General features: G+C 32.8%; 4 protein-coding genes across 4 annotated transcripts; 2 read left to right on the top strand and 2 right to left on the bottom strand.

Moving 5' to 3' along the window:
- Window positions 1-123: 123 nt before the first annotated feature.
- Window positions 124-4,246, bottom strand: LOC105970801 (uncharacterized). Its single transcript, XM_012995625.2, has 15 exons — window positions 3,821-4,246; window positions 2,817-3,329; window positions 2,634-2,732; window positions 2,463-2,515; window positions 2,277-2,334; window positions 2,002-2,084; window positions 1,846-1,923; window positions 1,658-1,737; window positions 1,411-1,580; window positions 1,225-1,299; window positions 1,073-1,113; window positions 868-973; window positions 713-795; window positions 563-636; window positions 124-466 (listed from the first exon to the last, which is right to left on the bottom strand). The coding sequence occupies exons 1-15, from the start codon at window positions 3,968-3,970 to the stop codon at window positions 351-353; spliced, it is 1,779 nt and encodes a 592-aa protein (XP_012851079.2). The 5' UTR covers window positions 3,971-4,246; the 3' UTR covers window positions 124-350.
- A 1,994-nt stretch (window positions 4,247-6,240) lies between these two features.
- On the top strand, window positions 6,241-10,615 carry LOC105970967 (serine/threonine-protein kinase STY13). The gene is made up of 3 exons (XM_012995808.2): window positions 6,241-6,525; window positions 7,066-8,066; window positions 10,041-10,615. The coding sequence occupies exons 2-3, from the start codon at window positions 7,174-7,176 to the stop codon at window positions 10,378-10,380; spliced, it is 1,233 nt and encodes a 410-aa protein (XP_012851262.2). The 5' UTR covers window positions 6,241-6,525; window positions 7,066-7,173; the 3' UTR covers window positions 10,381-10,615.
- A 916-nt stretch (window positions 10,616-11,531) lies between these two features.
- LOC148767344 (uncharacterized) lies at window positions 11,532-13,027 on the top strand. The gene is made up of 2 exons (XM_088823773.1): window positions 11,532-12,393; window positions 12,491-13,027. The coding sequence occupies exons 1-2, from the start codon at window positions 11,991-11,993 to the stop codon at window positions 12,655-12,657; spliced, it is 570 nt and encodes a 189-aa protein (XP_088679899.1). The 5' UTR covers window positions 11,532-11,990; the 3' UTR covers window positions 12,658-13,027.
- A 427-nt stretch (window positions 13,028-13,454) lies between these two features.
- LOC105970993 (beta-amyrin 28-monooxygenase) lies at window positions 13,455-16,047 on the bottom strand. Its single transcript, XM_012995838.2, has 3 exons — window positions 15,020-16,047; window positions 14,067-14,254; window positions 13,455-13,955 (listed from the first exon to the last, which is right to left on the bottom strand). Exons 1-3 carry the CDS (start codon window positions 15,978-15,980, stop codon window positions 13,656-13,658), a joined length of 1,449 nt encoding a protein of 482 aa, XP_012851292.2. The 5' UTR covers window positions 15,981-16,047; the 3' UTR covers window positions 13,455-13,655.
- Between the last annotated feature and the right edge of the window lie 11,055 nt (window positions 16,048-27,102).

Here is a 27,102-nt window from a genome sequence, read left to right as displayed (position 1 = left end):
AACTGTTTTTTTTTTCTGTAATTTTTATGCCATGTGTTATGGAAAGGTCAGTGTACTTGCTGCTCCTCGAGAGTAGAACGAAACACTACATTATTAACTATTATCCGTTTTGTCGATCGTGTAATAATTTGCATCTCTATCATAAAATTCTTAATGTAACGCTGTCCTCGTTAGTAATTCACTTAGTTGTGTATACTTTCGTCTGTTGTTTGCCCGTTTCAGGTTTCACGGAAACATTTACAGAAACTTACGATTGTTCAGTAAATAATTATTTCAACTACTCGAAAATCGGGAAATCACCAACATAAGGCGGACGTTTATAGATAGATTAAGGTATGTAAAGAGAAATTTCATTGATCTCTAACTCTTACAGAGTTGTACAAGTCAATGTACTTCCCTGCTGTATTATTCCAGCTATTATCCATCTCCATTACCTTCTTTACTAAACCCCTCCATTCTTCAGCTTCTGCACCAAACAAAACCGTAAGCGTACGATCTTAGTTCGACGAATTAAATTAGCAAAATAGAAATATTTAATTAGCAACTAAAATAATTGTCGTACTTTGTCGATAGTAAGAAAAGGCGCGATCTATTGCCTGGTTCAAAGACCCTTCATCAATTCCTTCAAAAACAAAGCTGCACCAAAAAAAAAAAAAATTAGTATATTCAATCCCGGGCATATAATATGAACTTTCAAGGCATTGATAATCACCCATTCGCCATTTCGGGTTGCAACCGATCATCCACGTCGAAAACCGTGTCTGCAAGGCCGCCAGTCTTTCTGACCAAAGGGACCTGATATTATTAATGTAAAATGATTTAATTTTTTTTGTAATAATGTATGAAGGAGCAACTACTAATACATACGGCTCCGTATCGCATTCCAATCATTTGAGCAAGTCCACAAGGTTCGTAAACCGAAGGAACGAGCACGATATCAGCAGCTGCGTAGAGCATGTGGGACAACTCCTCACTGAATAATCCACGTCGGAAAAAGATAAATAAGTTAATATTTTTATTCTAGAAAAATAAAAATAGAGCTAATTAAATAAGGTTCAAGAAGGAGAAATACCTATACATGAGAAGAATTCGGATGTTGGAACCTTGGTTGTGCTACAAGAAGTGAAAGTCAGCCCGATACACGTAATGTATGTATTATGGAATTTGATACAATATAGAAATTGTGTTTTTTCGACAATTTATAAAAAAAAGTATATGTTTTACAGAGTGAGCAAGAGCTTCGAATTCGCGTCCAACCCGAGCATCTGGAGCTGTCCCCAAAACAACCATTTGTCCACCCTAATTAATGTTAATTCTCATGATTAGTTAGTTAGTGTGTGTGTGTGTGTGTGTGTGAGAGAGAGAGAGAGAGAGAGAGAGAGAGAGAGAGAGAGAGAGAGAGAGAGTTACAAGTAGATTGACGTAAGCAATAGCGTTCGTGATCAAATGAAGACCTTTCTGAGCAACAAGTCTAGTAATGCATACAACCAGGGGCACCTTATCAGTATCCCCTTCTGGATCCAAACCGAGCCCTCTTTGAACGTAAACTTTGCATTGTTTTTTCCCCTCAACTTTCTTGGCTGTCAAGATAACCGAAAAACGCACATGCACCTCAAAATTATGTCAACTGAAATATAACTTTGTAAGAATAAATTACCATCGAATTTAGCAGGCAAGAATGCGTCCGTTGCAGGGTTCCATATTTCGGTATCTATCCCGTTTAAAATACCAAAGTACCTATCAAAATATTTCATATGCTTTTTAATTTTTCTCCGATTTTACATAATGTAAGATTAGGAAAATAAAAATAAAAAATCGAAAGATATCCGAAGTAGAGGAGCTCACTTGTCACGGTGTCTAATGAGCGTGCCAGCTAGCCATCCCGAACAAAGTGTTTCCTTTAGATAAGTCGGAGAAACTGTGCTGGAGATTACAATTAAAATAGATATAAATTAGAAGCTCTCGTCAAATGTCGAATTCTTGAATCCAAACGCAACTTACACGACCGCATTGCTATATACGATCCCTCCTTTTAGTAAACTTAATCTTTCGGGGTTATGCCCGATAGTTCGATCATCTACCGCCTGCCATTTTAAACCAAAACAGAGCTCAACTAAAATATTCTATAATCGCTGTCCTTTTTCGACTACGAATTTCTTTCGGTGCGTGATTTAGAAAGCTAAGAACAACCCCTATATCTAGACACACACACACACACACACACACACACACACACACACACACAACACGTAAAAATATGTTTTCAAAAGGCTCACCTTTTCTTCAGTTGCGTATACAGATCCGTCAAGACCACACTTGCTAAACTGCTCTTGTCTAACAAAGAACCACATCGGCTTCGTTAATTAACACGAAAATAAAAAAATAAAATAATAATAATAATAATAATAATAATAATAATAGTGATAATTAAAAAAAAAAGAAAAAAATTGGCAACATTATACCTGCATTCTCCATAGTGCTCCATATTGTGGATCGTCAAAACAATTCGTGATTTCTACGGGTAAAGATTCTAGAATCATAACCTATGTAATAAATCTCCGTAACGAACGAACAATCTTTGAAAAAATATTGCAAACACAAATAAATAATCAGTACAAGAGAAATATGTTTACCTTAAGTGAAAGGTAATGATACATATCCCAGTACAGCAGCGGCAAACCGCCAGTCTGCCACTCGTGCACATGAATAATATCCGGCTCCGTTCCGCGAACCTGTAATAAATTATCAACATTTGTCGAGACAACAATAAATAAATAATAATAATTTTAAAATAAAAAAAAGAAAAAGAAAAAAACCTGCAACCATTCAAGGCAGGCACGGCTGAAGAACAAATAAGCCTCCGTCTCGTCGTACGAGCCTCCATAAACACTCTCTCCCTTAAAAAAATCATTCAACGGTTCGACAAACATCACATGAATTCCCAAAACTACCCCTCCATACAAACGAGTTTCGATCCACCTCTCGTCATAGTACGAGCTGTACGTGTCGATCAATTTCAATTCCTCGATTTGCTCCCTATCGATACATTCGTAGAATGGCAGAAAAACGTCGACTTTATGGCCCCGCGTCACGCATGAGCGGGCCAGCCCCGTCACGACATCGCCGAGACCACCCACCTTAGCTATCGGAGCCATCTCGGCAGTCACGTGAACAATGTGGATGAGTTCGGAATCGGAATCTTTACGGATGCATGTGGGGCCCACCGTGGTGACATTATTCCAAGAAGGAAACTCTCGCTTCCAAAACGGAACCTCGTCGAGTGGAGAAGGCCATGTTCTAGAACCTTCTTCTGCTGGTACATTTTCCAGCTACAGAACTTTTAACATCAGAAACAAGGCAAGATTATCCGTACGTATATATACACACTTCAGTATGTTAGCTGCTTCAAGAAATTCACTAAATTTATCAACATTTTTTTTCGCTCTCTTTCGTTTCTATACTTGAGATACTTTCATCATAATAAGCTTCGTTTGGTTCACAAGATTTGATTAGTCAACAAGATTAAAAAATCTTACGAAAATTCACTTATCTCCCAATTAGCCAAAATTAGAACCATTTTCTCGAAAAGTTATTGGACTAACCAAACATCTAACGAATTCAATTAATCATGGCTAATCCTACCAACCAAACAAGGCCTTATTCCTTAACTATCAAACTTTTACAAACTTAGTAGTTAGTAGTATCATTCCAAACAATTTATGAATGCAAATGGAAAATGAGAAATGATTTAAGATTTCAAGAATCCTAAAAACCAACAAGCACATGTGTCTGAAAATCTTAGGAAAAAAAAAAAAATTACCCGGGTCGGGTCAGTTTCAACAGCCCGAATCTTGAAATAGCAGTTGCGAAGTTCATACTTCAATTTCTTATCGGCCCAGTTCTTGAAATTGTGAAAGCCACAAATCTTCAAGTTTGAAGTGGGCTGAGGGAAACATGGATGAAGGATCATAGTACTGACAGTTCAACACTGTAAGAAATTTCACAATGCCGATTCTTGATATTTTTTGTAAGAAATTATACAGGTTTCTTCATAAAAATGCAATCTTTTTGGTGTACATATTAAACAAACACAAGGAGAAGGAGACAAAATCCAACGAAAGATTTAATTTTTTTGACGGACGAGAATAATGTGATCTCTGGTACGTAAGAAATATACCAGAATCATCCAATTTCCCCTCTTGACTACAAAATTTCGGGTTTTTAGCTCGTAAATTTCTTTTGTCTTGGTCGAATTAGCTCGATATACATTCAAAATGTCTGAAATGCCCTTCATTAATTAATTTTGTATTTTCTTTTTCTCCCAATATATATACATAATTAGTTACCAAACATGTCCGAATCTTTCAAAAATAAGACACAAAATCGAAAAAAAAACGCCATGTTCAACATCTGCCCTCTTCTCGCGCCACTGTAGCTCCGTCCATCCATCTACATTGCTACTATTTTAACGCTCTGCCCCCGGTCACTGCGAAACCATCCGATTTATTTCATCAGATGTAATATTTCGAGAAATATTGGACTAATAAGAACTTGACACGTGTCTCATTTCAAAATTTTGAAAGCCTTGAATGTTAAAATTAATGCTCCATCCTACAAATGCTTAAACGCACAATTTCTCGTGATACATTTTCATCAATTCTCAAAATGTTGAAACATGGTTCATATTTTTTTAACCTTTGTAGCAATACATTACATATATAAAACAACACCAAACATGGTTCAAATGTCTTATTAGAATCATGCTATTATGCTATATGTCTATTGAACTACAGGAGAACTTCGATAAATTAATAACCTCGCTTAAATAATAGCTTCTCTCGGTCCCGATTCGGTGAAAATATATTAAATTATTAACTCGATAATTTAATAATTCGTTGAATTAATAGAATTTCTCCAGTCCCGGCTGTATTAATTTATAGAGGTTCAACGTACTTACACATCATTTATCATGTAATTTACAATCACCTCTATGATGTAAAATGCAATTAAAAAAAAATCCTTTATTTTGAGAAATTACATTCAATGCCCAATACTTTGTAAATTTCTTACATCCAGGCCCCTCTAGTAAAGAGTGTTAATATAAGAAATCTACATAGTGCAAGGGGTTGAATGTAATTATGGAAAATGAGGGGTTTTTTCTTTGCCTCCCCCAATTTCAATCAATCTTAATTTTACCAACTTCCATTGCTTTTTTCAAGACTTTTGGGATAAGATGATTCCTTTTCTAACCAATCTAGTTTAAGTATTGATAATTACGAAAATCCCCTCATATTTATTTCCCAATACCTTTATTTACTTTATATATAATTTTTAGAGAAAAAGTTATTTACTTTTTGGATGAAAAATATTTTCTTGTTTGACTACAAACCCTCCACGGGTTTCTTGTTAACTTATTCTAATCGACTACACACGAATTGTGATTAAAAATGTAATTAAATGAAATGCATCATTATTAAATTATTAATTATAAATTTGTATATCAATTAAAACATATTTAATTATATAAACGTGTTTATTACATTTTTTAAGAAGACCAAATAAAATAACTTAGTGGACTTGAATACCTGCAATTTGATTTACTGCCTTAAATTATGCCAACTTAGATAATCCATAAAACACAAATTTATACTTATTCAAGGACCAATCCATTTGTAAAGCCAATATATTATGGACTTCGATTCAAAATCCAAATTAATAACAGACTATTAATTCGTGATTTATCCCAAAATTTCCGTGTCTATCACTAATAAATATTTCTCAATACAAATTTTTACGTCGATTGAAACATATTTAATTATGTATACTAAGTTACTAACTCATATATACGTGTTTATAACATTTTTCAGGAAAATCAAATATATATTTGAGATTAGACTAATTTTTTATTTTTTTTGATAAATATATTAAATTAATGTTTAATAGAAAATAAAAAATAAAATAAAAGACTGTGCTTTATGCACCTTGGATTGTTTCTCTTGTTTTGACAGTCAAAACGACCACCCCACCGAAAATATTTGTCCCACGCGCGCAGTACGCTAACGACGGACGCGTGTGAGTAATCGTTAGTGCTGGCCCAGAAATCAACGGTCCAGATTAGACAAATCTCGTCAGCATCTACGGCTTCAATCAGGTCTCTCGCCATTTGGGCCCCACAAATTAGTATTAAGACAGAACTATATCTGTGAGCTGATACACAGGAGCAAATTCCCATTTAGTTAGTAAAAGAAATAATATTATTATATTATAACAAATAAATAAATAAATAAAAAGAGAATAATAGAGAGAGCTCTGCATACACTTCCATTCATTTTCATTTCTCTCTCTTTCTCTCTCTATCTCATTCTCTGCTACTTTCTCTCTCTAGAAACTGTCCCTGTCAGACTTCGTCGTTTTTTCACTCCATCTTCGCGTGTTTCTTCTGTCGAGGGTGAAAGGCTTGTGAGAAGGAGGGGAAATCTGCGAATTCACTGAGTTTCAGTAGAGTGTTGGACCGTCTCGATCGAGGTGTGTTCTTCTGTTTCATTTCTCAATTTCTCGCTTTGATCACTGATTCTTTTGATAGCAATTTAGGGTTTATGAGGTTTTTATTTGCTGTATTTGGTTTTACTGTTTGTTAATTTTTCTTTTGCGACCAGAAATTGGCGAGCTGTATTGAGTTCTCGTTTCGGGAAAAGTTCTGATTTTATTTGTGGGGGTTTTGAGCTGAGTTTTGATTTAATTTTTTTTTTCGATTATTTTTTTGTGAAGTTGAACTTGATGTGGTGGAACGGGTTTTATTGAACGGAATTGTAGTCTAACATAAGAGAATAAAAGGAATTGAGAGGTGAATGAGTGACTAGGGCTTGATCGTTTCAGTTTGTTTGAACTCCTAATTTGAGAAACAATTGTTTGAACTTCCAATTGATTTATGTGGCTCTTAGGGTTATATCTGTATATATTTTTTTATCCAATGAGTACATGCTCTATTCTTGATTTTAATTTTGGGTTTTTTATTCGACTGCCTCATAAATTTGTTCCATTAACTTCTGTTCGATTCTTTTGTAGGGATCTTGTTCAGTTAGGCCGAGCTTGCAAATACTAATGCAGAAGATATAAGAACACTCTCAAGATTTTTCTGTTGCACAAACGTCATAGAATTATTATAAAAAAAAAATGTTGGAGACTCCGAAATTTACTGGAATCATAGGCCTAAACAACAACCATGAAAACTACGATTTCTCGCACTTCTACCGCAAGCTCAACGAGGGTTCAAACATGTCGATCGACAGCTACGGCAGCTTGCAACTGAGCAATGGTGGAGGCTCAGTCGCCATGTCAATGGACAACAGCAGTGTCGGATCTAACGATTCCCACACTCGAATCTTAGGTCACCAAGGTCTAAAGCATGTCAACAATTACTCAGTTGCCGCCAGTGTTAACCATGGTAGAGTTTCTCATGGGCTGAGTGATGACGCCCTAGCTCAAGCCTTGATCGACCCTCGTTATCCAACAGAGGGGCTTGGTAATTACGATGAGTGGACAATTGACTTGAGGAAGCTCAACATGGGCCCCGCTTTCGCTCAGGGGGCATTTGGTAAGCTCTACAAAGGCACATACAATGGTGAGGATGTTGCAATTAAGCTACTAGAGAGGCCAGAGAATGATTTAGAGAGGGCCCACTTAATGGAACAGCAATTTCAGCAAGAGGTTATGATGCTTGCAAGGTTGAAGCACCCGAATATTGTTCGGTTTATTGGTGCATGCCGCAAACCGATGGTGTGGTGCATTGTGACGGAATATGCCAAGGGAGGTTCGGTGCGCCAGTTTTTGAATAAGCGTCAAAATCGTGCGGTTCCCTTGAAGTTGGCTGTGAAGCAGGCCTTGGATGTGGCAAGAGGGATGGAGTATGTTCATGAGTTGAATTTGATTCACCGAGATCTGAAGTCCGACAATCTTCTGATTTCTGCTGACAAGTCTATCAAGATTGCGGATTTTGGGGTGGCTCGTATAGAGGTGCAGACTGAAGGGATGACACCGGAGACTGGCACGTACCGTTGGATGGCTCCGTAAGTTTCTTATTCTTTGTCCTTGCCATGAGTTCTAGTTTTCATTATTGCCCCTTTTTTTGGGAGTTGTGCACATGCAGTCTTTATTTGTTTCTTCAACTTATTAATTGACTTCATACTAGGTTAAGTGCAGTTCAACATTGACAATTTATATGTGCTGACTTGTTTGGTATATGATTTTTTTTTTTTTTTGGTAGTCTTAAAGAGTTATTCTCAGCCTCTTCATTCGAAGCAACTATAATTTTACTTGGTGCCCTCTAAGGTTCTTTAAATGAACCACATATGACAGTGATTAGATAATCGTGATCATGTCTTTGCTTTTTCGGAGACTCGCAGGTCATTATCATGTTAAGAAAGATGAAGAACCATTGGTGCTATTCGCGTCCCATTAGTTTGGGATCTCATTTTTAGCTAGATTGGTGGTTGGTTTTCTGTCTGCAGTTTTTTATTTTACTACGTGTTTTCGGGTTTGTTTCAGTTCTTGGAGGAATCGGAAGAACAGGTTTATGGTAACCCAAAAACATTTTATTCTCTTTGGACATGCAGCACGATATTGGATTGACATTAATCTTTTTTTAGTAATACGATATAATTTCAACCTTTTGAGGCTTTTCCGATTGCATGTTTATCCATTTATATTGATATTAGTTAGATGTTTCAGTTGTGAGCTTCTTATAAAGCTTAGTTCTGTTAATTACGCTTTGCTCAACTACTAAAATGAAAGGATACTACGTTAATAAGTTCCATCCTGTTGATGTTTTCGGTTTTGTAATACTGATTGAATTGGAAGCAAAAAATTACCTATAAGTTGTTATCCTCCACGAATAATTTACCTGAAAATTTATAGCTGATCGAGACTTACTAATTTGGATTACACACATCTTGCTGCATATGCTGGTTATGGAATCAATTTTTAAGGACTTTCCTTGTAATTTCCTGAGTTTATTTACAATCGTGAATGCATATCATTGATAATGTCAGATCTTGTGAAGTCGAAGTAAAAAACTGTTGCCTTAGTTTGGAGTAGAATTTAGAGGAAACCTAATCATGCTAATAGCTTGAACCCTAAAACTGGATAAGATACATTTTCCGAAAACTTAAACAGGATAAGAAGTAATTTTCTAATTTCAGGACGGGGTTTATGGTTTGGTCCAGTCAGCATCGCAATATGAAGCTAAACTAGTTACTAATTACATTACCAAAAGATTTTGTGGAACGTTAAACTTGGTTGAATGAATCTGAATATGTGATACCTTGGATTACCTTACGGTGCCAAATTTTGACGTATTTATTCTGCGGCATCATTATTTATCACATCTCGTTAACCAGAAAATCTACCGAAGATGCATTTAACGAGTTTCTTTCTTGTAGCCGTCATATTATACTTCATTTCATTTTCTGTAACTTTGGTTAGAAATCTAGTGGAAATATGCGACATTCAAATTGTATAATATGTTGTATGTTAGGTATGCACTTTTTGAAAGAAGTACGTTTTTGAATTCTTGGAATGTGAAAGATGATTTTATATCGAGAGTTTCTTTTCTTCAACGACAGCCAAAGTGGTTTTTATACATCACCCAGTTATCCGACTTCATATGTATCAATCGTCTTGCCAAACATTATATAGCCCTTGAAAGTTTTTCTGCATGATTATTATCTTTTTGACCAAATATTTAAAGACGTAATAGTATTTACGTGCATTTACCTTTTTGGGGAAGTCATTACAAAGTCAACGGCTGATATTTCACGAGCTTCTTTTAGAGATGCAGTTTGTGTTGATGCATTTAACAACATGTATAGCTCACATGTCCAATCAGTGATGACTTCCATGGCATTTATTTCCATTTACTCATCTTATTTCAGGCATTAAATAATCTTCATTAACGGCACAATCATGTGACGGTCTACATTCTACTTACACGCGTCACGAATTTGATTAGTGATTAAATACTTTCTGCTTTTCTGAAATTGCAGGGAAATGATACAGCACAGGCCATACACGCAGAAAGTGGATGTATACAGCTTCGGGATAGTACTGTGGGAGCTTATTACAGGGATGCTCCCTTTCCAGAATATGACAGCCGTACAGGCGGCATTTGCGGTTGTGAACAAAGGGGTACGTCCCACCATACCCAACGACTGTTTGCCTGCACTCAGCCAGATAATGGTACTTTGCTGGGACGGTAATCCAGATGTCAGGCCCTCATTCGCCCAGGTCGTGAGAATGCTCGAGGCTGCAGAGACTGAGATTATGACAACTGTCAGAAAAGCTCGCTTCAGGTGCTGCATCAGTCAACCTATGACTGCAGATTAAAGTTGTTAATGCATCGGTCGGTAAGTAAGAACAGAGTAAAGAATCGGAAAGGATATGACTAATTTTATGTTCAGATTTGTGTATTATGATAACAAACTGCTTGTTTTCTTTCTCTTTTTTTCTCTTTTTTTTCTCTATTTTTTTTTAAATTAAATGTTTATGGATTGAAGATAATGAAATAGTGGTAATAGAGAAGATTTGTGTATTTATAAATTTGTCATGATTAACTTGTTTATCTCTTGGTTTTGGTATATTATTGCATTTGTGTTACTTATGGACCAAGTGTATGCTAGCTGCGAAGTTACGAAGTTCTATCTTCCAGTTGTGGATGTTCCAGCTAGGATCGATGTTTCCTGAAAAACATGTGAAAGTGAATGATGTTTAAAAAATTCGGTACTTAAATCAAATGGAATGTATATTGTTTTGAATGGATATTGTTCTTAAATTTTTTAAATTATATCGTATTATACATATTAACCATTCAAAATCTGTGTTTGATTATATAATCTAAACGTAATTTTTTTTTAAATGGTTCATCTGTTCATTGCACGGGTGAATAACTAGTTTAACCTTAAACGGTGATGGAATCGGGTCAAAATCGAATTTCCCAGCTTGTGATTAAATCAATTAAATAGGCTCAAAAGTTGGTAGGTGTAAATGCACATAGTTGGCCAAAGTCACACATTCACCTTTTCTTTTGTTAAACAAATGAATAAGTGGACTAATTAACCTTTTAATGTATTTAATAAATAAATAAGTGGACTAATTAACCTTCACAAAACAAACAAAAGGTCATCAAGAAAAAAAAGGTAAGGGGTGGGGGTGGCGGCCGGCTGGTATGATGATATGAAAGATTACCAAACTTTCAAACCTGGAGCCCTAATTAATATTGTTGAATTTTAGAGGTTTTTTTTTTTTTTTTTTCTTTCTTGTGAAATTTGAGAGTTCTATATATATATATATATATATATATATATATATATATATATATATATATATATATATATAGTTAATGTTCTTTGAGTTGATCGACTTGGCGTAAACGTCTAAAACGAGTCACTCACTGACTCGCATATGAATTTCACTACGTAGCATACCATCGTAGATTTATGGGGTATTTGCACTCGGCTCCCCTGTGAAATGTCTAATTGTCAAAAAAACCCCTCTGATAAAAAAATTAGCAAATACCCCCCTATGAAAGGAAGTCAATGACAATAAGGACCCTACGAGCGAATCGTGGGATACACTCGCGGTTCATGCAGCTGGGCATGCGTTTTAGGATATTTTAGGACAGGAAAAGACATAAAAACCCTTCAGTCTCCATGAATGACAAAACAACACCCAATTCCCAGAATTTCTTCCAAATAAAATAATAAAGACGAAAATAAAAAAGAAAAGGGGCAAAAAAAAAGCTGTGGTTTCTTCCTTTGTTCCATAGCTCAAGATCTTTCAGTTTATTGCTGCCGGCGAACGCGAAGATATCAAAGGACGCGAAGGAGACGGTGCAGGAGTGCGTGTCGGAGTTCATCAGCTTCGTCACCGGCGAGGCCTCCGACAAGTGCCAGAGGGAGAAGAGGAAGACGATCAACGGCGACGATTTGCTCTGGGCAATGACCACCCTCGGATTCGAAGACTACGTTGACCCACTCAAAGTCTACTTGGCCAAGTACAGGGAGATCGAGGGGGAGAAGACCTCCGTCTCCGCCGTCAAAGACGGTGGCTCAGCCGTCACTTCCGGCGGCGGCGGTTATAACGGTGGAGGGGTTTATGGTGGTGGTGGTGGTGGTGGTGGTGGTCCGGTGATGGGATTTCATCATGGAGGACAAATGTACGGTGGTGGATTTCAGCAAATTGGTGGTGGTAATTTGGACACAACGGGCAGCTCCGGCAGCTATGGCGGTGGAAGTGGTGGTGGGGGAGCAACAACAAGGAGGCAAATCCTCATTGAATTTTATTTTTCCATTAGAAGGGGCTCGCACATGTTCTGCAGTACCCCCCGTGAATACTCCGCCGGTATGAAAAGTTCTTAATGTTAATTGAGTACCCGGTTCTCCAATCGATTGCCCTGCAATAATACCTACAGTTGTTATAAAAAAAACGATTGGTCCAGGCGGTGATGAGGCCGGAGGACGAAATGGCGGAGATTCGGGAGGTGAGGCGGAATCCGACGACGGCGGTGGGTTTGGGAATTGTGGTTGGCGTTTTGACGGGGAATCGAAGAGGAGTCGGAGGGCCAGACGGCGACGGTGGGTTTGGGAATTATGGTTGGCGTTTTGACGGGGAAGAGGAGTCGGAGGGCCAGACGGCGGCGGTGGGTTTGGGAATTGTGGTTGGCGTTTTGACGGGGAAGAGGAGGGCCAGACGGCGGCGGTGGGTTTGGGAATTGTGGTTAGCGTTTTGACGGGGAAGAGGAGTTGGAGGGCCAGACGGCGGCGGTGGGTTTGGGAATTGTGCTTGGCGTTTTGACAGGGAAGATGAGTCGGAGGGCCAGACGGCGGCGGTGCTGACGGAAATAGGGAAGAAGGTGTAAACTTTGGAAATTACAATTTGGTCCTCTAAATTTAGGTTATTTGTAATTAAATCAGTTTGATTTTTTTTTCTTTTTTGCTTTAATTTTTATTAAGGGCAATTCTGTCATTTCACGTAAGTCAACGAGCCAGTGCACATAAAGGGGCGGTGGGCTGACTAAAATACAACATAAGGGGTTATATGCTAATTTTTTTTTCCGGGGGGGTTTTTTGCTTCCGAGAAATAACACAGGGGGGTCTATGCAATTAACTCTAGATTTATAAACGTGGTAGATAACAGAACTCGTTGTAGAAAATCAGACGTATCTTTACTTGTAATGTATTATCAAAGATATATATTTAGCATACATACACACGTATTTGTCTTAATCTTCTTATACATTCAAGAAATTGGTTTATACTATACTACATCGGATGAAATATAGCGGGTAGATTTTTACCATTCATAAGCGCACGCACACACCCATTTAGTGTGTGTAGATCAACGATAAAAATCTTCACGGGGTGTAGTATAAAAAACCTCCCAAGAAATCGACAGCACATCACTCACAAAATTACCATTTTTATATATTAGAAAACAAAAGAAGGAAAAATCAAATACACAAAAAAAACAAAAAAAAAATCAAAAAAGTAGTTTTCTTCTGCTGGCTGCTTCAACGTATACAAATTACAAGACTTTTAACAAAAAACAATTATTTATTAATAACAACAAATTAAAAAAAAATCGAAAAAGAAGAAGAAAAAGATTTAAGCTTTGTGAGGGAATAAGCGAACAGGTAGACCCTTGGCAGGAATTGGCATCGGATTAACAACGATTTTCTCGTCGGGAATCATCTTTTCAAACTTGAACCTCTTCACGAGATGGTGCATGAACACCAATATCTCCAATCTAGCGTACTCTTTTCCGGGGCACATTCTCGGTCCTCCACCGAACGGTACAAATGTGTACGGAGCGGGGCCCGACCCGTCAAATCTAGACGGGTCGAACTTCTTAGGGTCTGGGAAACATTCAGGATTTATATGCGTCGAATTTGCGCTCCAGTATATCTGCAAACATCCACGAAATAAAAAACAGTTAGTTTTCTGTAATAGCAGTCAAATCATCTCTGAAAAACTGATAGTAATGAAATACTTTAATATTGTTTAGTCCGAAATTACCTTCCAGCCCTTGGGGATGGAGAAGCCGTTGTACATGAAATCGGAGAGGGCTTCCCTGAAAGCGCCCTGGAGAGGCGGTGCGAGCCTCAGCACTTCGCAAGCAACGTTCCATGAATATTTCATCTTCTGAATGTCGTCCCAGTTCAAAAGCTCGCCTTCTTTCTTCGATTTCGCAATTTCCATTTGCTCTGTGCACAATATTTCATAACATCAAAGTTAATTACTAATAAATCGATTTTATATCACATAAAACATGGCAAGAAATTGAGAAAATTATATGTTACACCTGATTATTTACACAATCACACAAACACCAAAATATATATATACTTGGTGGATAGTTATTTAATAGATATTCATATTAGATCCATGATTCAAATTCATCCATTACAAATAACAACAAATTACCTTAAAAAAGTTGACAGTGAACTTACGCAAAATTAGACAAACATGAATAGTGAGTTAGTGACCAATAATAACCGAAAATTAGACAAACATGAGTAGTGACCAATAATAATCCACCAAAGGGAATCTTATATTCAATCACATATATCCAAAACATATAATTCCAAAACAATTTAATTTAATTATTTTTATTTTTATTTTTTTTGGCGGGCACTAGTAAAAAAATTGTTTTTTACTACGATGATTAACCGTATCAAAAGGTATCAAATTCGTACTAAAAAGGTTTTTGCTACGCATTTGCTACTAATTTGCCTCGTAGTATATACGGGCGTGACAAAAGCTTTACTACGGTAAATGGCCGTAGCAAAAAATTTCGTAGTAACAAGTAAATTTTTTGTGCTAGTGGGGCACGTAAATAATAATCCTTATAAATAAATTACCATATTAGTACATAAATAAAATTTTGTATAAGATTTTTTTTTGGAAAAGTGGTCCCAAAATCAACACTAATTATATTCAATCAAGAAATTAATTAATAATTAATATACCTTTATATACGCCGTCGTATATCTCCGGCAACTCAGCGAGATACTTGACGATGAAAGCGCAAGCAGAGCTAGCAGTATCGTGGCCGCCGATAAGCAAACCCAGAATCTTATCTGCAATATCGAGTTCATGCATGAATTTCCCGCTCTCATCGCACGTGAGCAGCATGTGCGACAATATATCCTGCGTCGGCGAAGCTTTCCCCTCCGCCAAGTCAACTTTCCTCTGCTTAATAATCGTAATCAGCTTCTTCCGGATAAAGTTCGACGCCTTTATCGCCTTATTGAACGGCGTTCCGGGCAGATCTACGGGGATCGAGATCAAACCGGACGCCAGTAGGTTGAACGGCTCCGCGAATTCGTCGACGAGGTGCGGATCCTCGACGCTCACGAAGAGGCGGCATGCGAGCCAGAAGGTGTAGTTTTTGGCTAGTGGGAAGACGACGACTTCCGATTTGTTCTCCCACCCGTCGGCAAAGTGTCGGCGGGCGATGTGGTCCATTATACCGACGTAGCGTTGTAGGGCTTCCGGCTTGAAGAAATTCGGTAGCATTTTACGCATTTTGATGGCTTCCTCTTTGGATGAGGTTTGGTTGGATGAAGGGAACACCTTGTCGACGGAGCTCGGCCACCATGCCTGGACGAGCTTGTTCTCGTTCGAGAATAGGAACTTGTTGCCGCCCGCGCCGCAGAAGACGGCCGCCTTCTCGCCCAGGAGGTGGGTTCGGAAGACGGTCGATGAGTACTTGGCTATCCGGTCGAAGATGAACTTCTCCGGATGGCCTTTCCATCCCGTGGAGAGGAACTCCAGGCTCTCCCCGAGAACCGGCCAGCCGGTCTTTCCTGGGGGGAGAGGGGCGGCTCGGCCGCCGCCCCCTGATTTGTTCTTGAAAAAGACGAGGTGAAGGGAGAGCGAGACTAAGACGACGAAAAGAGAAAGAAGAGAAACATAGAATATCTCCATTGTGTTACTATTAATTTGTGTGTGAGTTGAGTTGAAAAATATGGTGTAGAAGTTTGGTATATTTATAAGCACACATGAAAGAAAATTTAGTGTGGATAAATATGTTAAATTTGGAATTTAATTTAATTTTTTTGACTTCTATGATGTATGTGAAGGTCAAATTAGGGTAGCTAAATTAATTAATAAATTAAGATTTAATTTTGCCATTTTGTTAGTGGAAGTCCTACTTTGGATGGCTTCATTCGGTGGGCAATAAATATATTCTTAATTGATTTTTTTTTTAATAATTTTTTATTAATAAACAATTGAATTTAAACCTGATTGGAAATTGATGCTTTGATTTTCTTTCATGTGATAAAACACATTCCCACTAAGGGCACACACAATGGTTGCGTTACGAAAGTGGCCGGTCTTGAAATTAGAATTTTGTGTGTGAACTTACATCTAATTAATTATTATTATTATTATTTTTAAATTGAAATCCCATGTTACACTATAATTTAATTGGGCATGCATGTATAGGTCTGTGGTAAATTGCTGACTCGTGAAATTTTGTAATTGTTGACTCAACCCCTTGAGTCAACTCTAGTGCATGGACTTTAGTCAACAAAAAATAAAAAAATTGGTTTCACTCGTAATTAGATGCTACACTTGATTATTAATTATATTGGGTGAATTTCAGTTATAAATTTATGCATAAATACACATACATTGATGTTGATGCTTAATGAGTGGTTATTTAATCAGATCTGCAATTATATTCTCTCGATGTAAATAAACACGCGTAGCAAGATTTATAGTGCAAGATCATCCGATACTTTTCATTGAATGCGTAGACCCAGTATTAAAATTTATTATTTTATTTTGACAAGGCAAAAGACTTTTGAGAATGAGTGACAAATATAAACCGGTTTGGACTAATTACACTACCCATTTATTCCAATATAGTGGCTACAAATTACTTGATAATCATAATGTACACATATGTACAATTTTCTCTCATGTTTAAAAATAGAAACCAGCTCATATAATTAGACTTTCAAAAGAAAAAAAAAAAATAAAAAAAAAAACCCAAATTCATTGAATTCTACGTCACCTTTTATTGACTTAAAAATTTCAACCGTCGGATCATTTCAAATGTGATCACGTAAGAGCTAAAATATCTCAAATTAATTTCGTAATATAAAAATGAGGTATTTAATACATAAATAAATTTATTAATTAATTAAATTTATAATAATTATGGGTTTGTCGATGTCGAAAACGAGATGGACAGATGCAGCTAGATTTTGCAGCAATTAAAACAAAGATTAATGCCATGGCCTGCAATTTGTCATGGTTGGTGTGCTTCACTTCTATTGGTGTTTCGATTTATATATATATATATATATATATATATATGTGTGTGTGTGTGTGTGTGTGTGTGTCTCGATGTGTATAAAATATGTATGGATCTATATGTATATACATGTGGAGTAGAATGTATATAACTTAATTGATGAAGTTCACCGATTATAGCATTGAACAAACTATTAATTTCTCTGAGCGCGGGTATTTAAAACTTATTATTACTTATAAAAAAATATTTTGAAATTTAAAAATTATTATTAGTATTTAAATAATATAATTATAGGAAGAATAGAATAGGAGAAGAAGAGAAATAATAATATTACGTAATATAATAGAAACCCCCATTATGTTATGGGTTGATTACATGGAATATATATAGAGAAATATTGCAAGGTAATAGAGTTTGACTAGGTAACTAAATCCTAACTAATCTAGGTAACCGAATCATACTAGAATCCTAATATTAGGAGAGTTCTATAATATAATATTCTCTAACACCCCCGCAGTCGAAACGTGACGAACGTGAAGACTGGACGTTCGTCAAGACTGGACAATCACTTGCTAGCACGCTCCCGCAGTCGGAACGAATAAACTTCAAACGTGAAGCCTGGACAGAAACCGCGAAACACATCGCTAGAGAATTCCTCTGTTGAAATATCTGCCAAATTTAAAAATAATAATAATAATAATAATAATAACGGGTGAGAGAAAAATAAGAATATTTTTTTTTTTTTTTTTTTTAATCGAGATAGAGAGAAGAGATGAGAGAGGGGTCGCCGGCCATGGAGAAGAAGAGAGGCAGCGGCTAGGTTTTAGGCCATGGAGAAGAAGAAGAAGAAAAAGATAGAGAAGATACACCACCGAGAGAGGGAGAAAATTCGGTTTGGTGGTCGCCGGCCATTGAGAAGAAGAGAAGCGGCGGCTAGGTTTTAGGCCATGGATAAGAAGAAGAAGAAGATAGAAAAAAAGAGATAGAGAACCACCGGGGGAGGGAGAAAATTTGGGTGGTGTTTATAGAAAAGATAAAAAAAAGAAAGATATTAGAAGTACCACCACCGGGGGAGGGAGAAAATTGGGTGGTCACCGCCATGGAGAAGAAAGGCGGCTAGGTTAAAAAACCTGGTGCTCTGATACCATATAGGAAGAATAGAATAGGAGAAGAAGAGAAATAATAATATTACGTAATATAATAGAAACCCCCATTATGTTTTGGGTTGATTACATGGAATATATATAGAGAAATATTGCAAGGTAATAGAGTTTGACTAGGTAACTAAATCCTAACTAATCTAGGTAACCGAATCATACTAGAATCCTAATATTAGGAGAGTTCTATAATATAATATTCTCTAACAATAATAATGTGTATTCGGCGTTAAAAGCTAAATTGAAATTACGACGAGACAAAGTTTTAAACTTCGAATCGCTAAAAGAATATTTAAGATTAGATGGTAGGATTGTAATTTATAAGTTTCCGTTATGTAAACAAATATTCCACTTTTCGGCATTTCCATATCGCATAAACGGCTGAGTTAGAGCATCGGATCTAACTTATTTACAATCAAATCTTTATAAAATAATACAAATCCCATTAATTTAAAGAAATATTATATTATTGAGTTAATAATTTAGTATGTTTTCATTGAGTCAAAATCATGATATATAAATTATTATTTAAGCGGTAGGTATTAATTTATCGAGGTTTTACTGTAGATTGAATTAGGTGCGGATACTACAGTTACAAGAAATGGAATAAATTTCATGATAAGGTCAAACAAATTAACAAAATACAAAGTTTTGGATGGATGGTATATATATTAATATTTAATATTACTACAAAAGCCACAACTTCCCTAAGGACTAGTTAGTAATTACGGTGAGATTTGGGGCATATTTTTTTATTTTACATCACAAATGCAGCCAACATGACTGTAAATTGTAATATTATATTAGTGTTTGGAGTTCCCATTTCCTCCACAAAGTATTATTTTTATAATCAAAGGCGCAATGTTAGGTAACACTGCCCTACTTGATTAATTACATTCTTTTGCAATTAAAAATGATTTAGTGAATATATATATACTAGTAACTCACCCGTGCGATGCACGGAGATCAATTTTAAGTACAAATTTTTAATGACTAAAACACGCCGATGAGGTAAATCGAAAACATTTATGAATGAAAAGAGGATGTTAATGCGATGCATGGGGTAATATAAAAAATAAAAATATGTTTTAGATAAAATAATCGAACGAAAACTTTGAATAATCAATAGTTGATATATAATACGATATCAACTAAAAAATTTAAAAACTATATCAATTCCATTTTATGTAAGGACCAATATAAACAAAATAAATGATAAAAGAAAATATAAAAAATGAAAATTGTTATATATAAAGTAAGATACATTATCTGATCCAAATGGTACAACTATCTCGTCCAATATACTCGGATTCTTGACAAAACTTAATTACCAAAGTAGTGTTTTACAGCACATCCATTGACATCTCCTATAACTCTCTTTGCGAGTAACATACACATTTTTCATTGTTCAAATTCAATCAGTGATACACATTACTGAAACATAATCACTTAAAGGGTGTAAAAAATAAATACAATTTGTACTAAATCACACCGATTCTAAAAAAACAAATTCAGTGGAGTAGACAATAAAATGTGCGTAAAGTGCAAATAAACTAACACGGTAACATATGTATATATATTCAGTGGAGTATATATATATATATATATATATATATATATATATATATATATATATATATATATATATATATATATATATATATATATATATATATATATATATATATATATATATATATATATATATATATATATATAACAGATGTGTATTTGAATCACAATATACAATTTTTATGATGTAAATTCATATTCCTTGAAAAAATTCCTAGTAGACCATATTGCAGGTAATATTAGTCGTCTATTCCGACTTGACGATATCTTTATGCCACTTCTACTCTTAATTTTTCATATTGCGACGTATAATAGTCCATGTCACCTCTACTCCTAACTGTCCAAATTGCAATGTATAATAGTCCATGCTACTTCTAATACAAATACTAATATTAATACTAATAGTAATACTAACATTATTATTAATACTATACTAATACTAATATTAATACAAAAATCAATACTAATATTAATATCAATATTAAACCAATATCCGTATCAATACCAATACCAATATCAATACCAATATCAATACCAATACCAATATCAATACCAATACCAATATCAATACTAATACTTATACTAATACTAATACCAACATAAATACCAATACATATACCAATACCAATACAAATATCAATACCAACACCAATATCAATACCAATATGATCAATACCAATACCAATACCAATACCAATACCAATACCAATACCAATACTCATACTAATACTAATGCTAAAACTAATACTCATACTAATACTAATAATAATATTCTTACCCATACTAATACTCATACACGTACACATACTAATACTCATACTAATACCAACACTAATACTAATACTAATACTAATACTAATACTAATACTAATACTAATACTAATACTAATACTAATACTAATACTAATACTAATACTAATACTAATACTAATACTAATACTAATGCTAATACTAATAGTAATACTAATGCTAATACTAATACTAATACTAATACTAATACTAATGCTAATACTAATGCTAATACTAATGCTAATGCTAATACTAATGCTAATACTAATACTAATACTAATACTAATACTAATACTAATACTAATATTAATACTAATACTAATACTAATACTAATACTAATACTAATACTAATACTAATACTAATACTAATACTAATACTATTACTATTACTATTACTATTACGATTACTAATACTAATACTATTAGTATTGCAATACTATTACAATTACTATTACTATTGCTAATACTAATACTAATACTAATACTAATACTAATACTAATACTAATACTAATACTAATACTAATAATAATACTAATACTAATACTAATACTAATACTAATTCTAATACTAATACTAATACTAATATTAATACTCATACTAATAATAATACTAATACTAATACTAATACTAATACTAATACTAATACTAATACTAATACTAATACTAATACTAATACTAATACTAATACTAATACTAAGACTAATATACTAAGACTAATAATAATACTAATACTAATACTAATACTAATACGAATACTAATACTTATAAGACTAATACTAATACTAAGACTAATACTAATACTAATACTAATACTAATACTAATACTAATATTAATACTAATACTAATACTAATACTAATACTAATACTAATAATAATACTAATATCAATACCAATACCAATACCAATATCAATACCAATACCAATACCAATACCAATAGTAATAGTATTAGTAATAGTAAGAGCATAGGAGATTCTAAATCTATAATAGCTAATGAATAGCGTTATACCATCTCAGATTTTACTATTCTACTACAACCATAGCATTTAATAGTTAGCATTTATTGTATGATATTAATTTTCAACTATTTTATGAATTGATATATGTAAATTGTATTTATTATATATATTATATCTATAATATAACTATTTAAAATAAATGTTTATTAGTTTATTAATAATAACATATACTTTTTTGAACAAAATTAATATTAATATATTTAAAACATTGAAAAAACTAACTAAACCTAGTATGCAAAATTAGATTTATGGTATATGGCTTTTATAAATAAACAAATTAAACCCTAAGTGGAAAGAAATCTCTAGAACCAAAAGAAAAAAAATCAAATACACAAAAACTCATGTACAATAACTGGTATATATAGATATTAGAGGATTGATTTTAGTTGTCGAGCAATAATTTATCTCCTCCGTTGGAACATGTTTTTTTCTTTGCAAATGCTATATGGCTGTATTTTAGCTGAAAGGGGAATGTGTATGTAACCCATCATAATGCTAATCCTTATGTTAATCCTAATTATAATTCAGAATACTAATCATAATCATATTCCAATCATAATGCTAATGGTAATCATAATATTAATACTAATAATAATCTTAATTCTAATCAGAGTACTAATACTAATGTTGATACTAATATTAATCATAATCACAATTCTAATCATAATTTTGATACTAATCCTAGTATTAACTATAATCTTAATACAAATACTAATAGTACAACGCTAATGTTAATGCTAAAGAATCATTATTGATGCTGAAATCATGAAATATATGCAAATAAGCGTATATTTATATTGTAAGCATTTGATACGGAAATACTTGTACAATAACAGAAATATTAAAAATAATCAATTATTATATAATAGCAAAAATTCAAATTATTATGCAAAACAAAAAAGGGCAATATGATATCAAATAAATATACAGAAAATATAGACATATTTTGTAAGAACAATACATAATTAAATGGTTTGTTTCACTATAAATTGAAAATGATAGATCACAGTAGAATATAATGTTTAAAATGACAACTTGTAAAAGATATTACATCATAATTATTTGAAAAACTTACTACGCGATCCCCCGATAAAAGACATAGGCAATACGACACGTTTCACCGTTTTGGTTTGATTAGATTCTCCATTCAGTGTTGCTTCTAACAACCATTTACACAGTTCATCGTTTAAATCTTTGTGATTCGTCCGATAATATTTCAATCGAGTTGAATCAGGCATGTTGAAACCATCAATCAGTGATCGTTCTTCACTAACCGGAAGAATTTTCTCGTGAAATGTCATCTTATAAATCCGCAATGTAAAACTATTTTGAGTCAATATTAGAAAACAACTACGACCAAACATTAACATATACTAATGGTTTACCATTAGTAAGAACAACATTATAATAAAATGTAAATGAATATTAAAATAAGTGATAGAATAAACAAAATTAATATTAGTATAACTGAATGAAATAAAAAAAAAATTAATAAAAAAATATTTTTTTTTTAAATAAGTTAAATAACAAATAAGACAAAATGTAATAAGGACTAATTAAGAAAATATGTCCACAAATAAAAGAGATCAAAAGATTTGGCATCAAAATTGAAGATGTCAAAACTTCAATTGTGTAATCAAAAAAAAAAAAAAAAAAACTTGAATTGTGTATTCTCCCTTTATATATTATATAGATAGATTTATAGTACCTAATGTTCGTCTAAATAAAAAAGAAACATGTTCCTTCATTACAAAAAATAAAAATAAAAATTAAAAATAGAAAAGAAACATGAGAAAAAAGGGAGTAGTTAATGATATAATGTTAAAAAAAAAAAAAAAAAAAAAAAAACTGATATTCATCCGAAAATAAGAAAATGATTAGAAAATGTTTGAATTGTAGTTAGATATGATTATTGAAATTACATAATCACCTTTGAGAAATTATAGTCGAAATATTATTAAAAAAATATATTGAGCAATACTCCTGGCACAAAAATTAACGTGTTCAAGGGGTCGTATTTGAAATTAAATAAATGTTATAAAATGGAAAGTGTATACAATTAATAAACAAATCAGTTGATCGATCATATTCATCACAAAAATATTGATCCAAAATTTTAAGAAATCAGCACGGTAATTGAGCCAAATTTCAACACTTCATTATTACTACCAAATGATTTATAATACAAATATATTTAAAAGAAAAATAAAAAGATAAAAAGAAAAAAAAAATAGAAGGAGAAGAAGAAGAAGAAGAAGAAGAAGAAGAAGAAGAAGAAGAAGAAGAAGAAGAAGAAGAAGAAGAAGAAGAAGAAGAAGAAGAAGAAGAAGAAGAAGAAGAAGAAGAAGAAGAAGAAGAAGAAGAAGAAGAAGAAGAAGAAGAAGAAAAGCTGATTATGGTTCCGCATTTACATAAGATTAGTTTTACTGGATTATGATGTCAATTAGAACGAACAAACATTTTTCTTCAAAAATCGATTCCTACCAAATGTGATTAATTTTGAACAATTTTTAGCACAACCTAATTTAAACATTAATAGTATTAATATAATATATTTGAACAGGACTTTTTTTTATATATAATTTCTCACGTTCAAATAATTGTATTAAACTTCTAGTTTCCACATCAATGTGTTAAATTAAAATCAATTAATCTTCTCATCTCCTAAATATTTTTTAATAAAACAAATATTTACATGATATTATACGGTCCTGTATTCTTATAATATTTTTAATGCAATAAAATAAACAATGCGTTAAAAAATGTAGTACTACTGTACATTAATCTATAGAACATTGTTGGATTTAATTATAACTTGTTTGTTTGATGAAAATTAAGAATCTAACAAAATTTGATTGTGCTTAACAAATGGAACAAAGTTGCACAACACGTGAATTCGAATCAATCAGGCAACTTATATTTACAATTTGTTTATAAAACACAAATATGAATACAAAATGCACCTAACGAAAATTAATATTTCGGTCATAACAACTTGATATAAGACATAATAATTTATATTCAACTTTTTGACTGTTACAGTACTCATACAAAAAACTTATTGTTGATTACATCATACTCCATATTCTTCAGTACGTAACCATTATTGTTACATAATTTGCACAAATTGGTAAGGTTCTGCAAAAGAAAATAAGAAAAGAAAAAAAAACCAATAAAACAGTGAACAACGAAAAAATAAAATAACAATATATAATAATAATAGAGTTAATAAAAATGAGACTATAAGAAAAATAAAAATATAAGAAAAAATGAAAGTAAAAAAAGAAAAATTGGTAAGAATCACATTGGGAAAAATTAATGGAAGTTGCCAAACATAAAAAAATAAAGAAGTAAGGAGAAATAAAAGAATTTTACCGAAACAACGAATATTAAAGAATACAAATAATGCTGCGAAAAAAAAAACAAAAGAAGAATGTTAACAATAACATAAAGACATGATAATAAAAAATGAAAGAATATTAATTAAACAAATAATTTAAAAATAAAAAATTGTTGTTACATTTTATACACTTATTTATTTTATTAAGTGTAACAACGAATATCAATGAAACCAAAACATCAAGAAGAACGTAATACATTGAATTCCAATTTGTTAAAGATTATGCAAGATCCAGAGCGTGGAACGACTTTGATTGATCTCCTACATGAGACGCACATACATGGATCGAAATTAGGGTCAAAATATGCGTTGCAAAGAACACATTGTTTGGACTGAGCGCAAACAATTTTTTTGATCTTCATAAAGTACGAACGACTTTATTTAATTAACTGCATGAAAACAATTAAAAAAGTATATTAAAATTAAAACCCAAAAGAAGGAAATACAAATAGTACTAATATGTATATATAAAAATAATTATGAATACAAAACTATGCATATATACTTATAATAATTTATAATAAATGATAAAAAAAATGTAATATGAAACTGTATAATACGAACATTGTGCACTTTGTAATCGAATGGTGGTAGATAAAAATGAAATGAACATTGAGGGGTTTATATAGTATTGAAAATGAACTTAATTCTATGGAAAATTTAAAAATCCAAAAGATTTATATATTAGTAAATGAAATCAAATCAAACAAATAAAGGAAACAACCCAAGAAAATAAAATAATAACTTGTAGAAAAAAATCTTGCAATATAAAAAAATTAAATATGAAGATACGATTTTTATTTTTTACCCTTGAATTTTGAATTAAAGTGTAAATTAAATCAATCAAAGATGATAGGAAGGAATCTTGGAATATTAAAGACTCCTTTGTATAGGTGATTTGATATTTTAAATATGTAATACATGATAATTTGAAATAGTAATTGACAAATATAATGCATAATCTAGTGTACTAGTAACTCACCCGTGCGATGCACGGAGATCAATTTTAAGTACAAATTTTTAATGACTAAAACACGCCGATGAGGTAAATCGAAAACATTTATGAATGAAAAGAGGATGTTAATGCGATGCATGGGGTAATATAAAAAATAAAAATATGTTTTAGATAAAATAATCGAACGAAAACTTTGAATAATCAATAGTTGATATATAATACGATATCAACTAAAAAATTTAAAAACTATATCAATTCCATTTTATGTAAGGACCAATATAAACAAAATAAATGATAAAAGAAAATATAAAAAATGAAAATTGTTATATATAAAGTAAGATACATTATCTGATCCAAATGGTACAACTATCTCGTCCAATATACTCGGATTCTTGACAAAACTTAATTACCAAAGTAGTGTTTTACAGCACATCCATTGACATCTCCTATAACTCTCTTTGCGAGTAACATACACATTTTTCATTGTTCAAATTCAATCAGTGATACACATTACTGAAACATAATCACTTAAAGGGTGTAAAAAATAAATACAATTTGTACTAAATCACACCGATTCTAAAAAAACAAATTCAGTGGAGTAGACAATAAAATGTGCGTAAAGTGCAAATAAACTAACACGGTAACATATGTATATATATTCAGTGGAGTATATATATATATATATATATATATATATATATATATATATATATATATATATATATATATATATATATATATATATATATATATATATATATAACAGATGTGTATTTGAATCACAATATACAATTTTTATGATGTAAATTCATATTCCTTGAAAAAATTCCTAGTAGACCATATTGCAGGTAATATTAGTCGTCTATTCCGACTTGACGATATCTTTATGC

The sequence above is a fragment of the Erythranthe guttata genome, chromosome 10 (assembly GCF_056151865.1).
Source record: "Erythranthe guttata isolate IM_541 chromosome 10, IM_541, whole genome shotgun sequence".
Lineage (NCBI taxonomy): Eukaryota > Viridiplantae > Streptophyta > Magnoliopsida > Lamiales > Phrymaceae > Erythranthe > Erythranthe guttata.
This window is presented reverse-complemented; position numbering and strand designations above follow the sequence as displayed.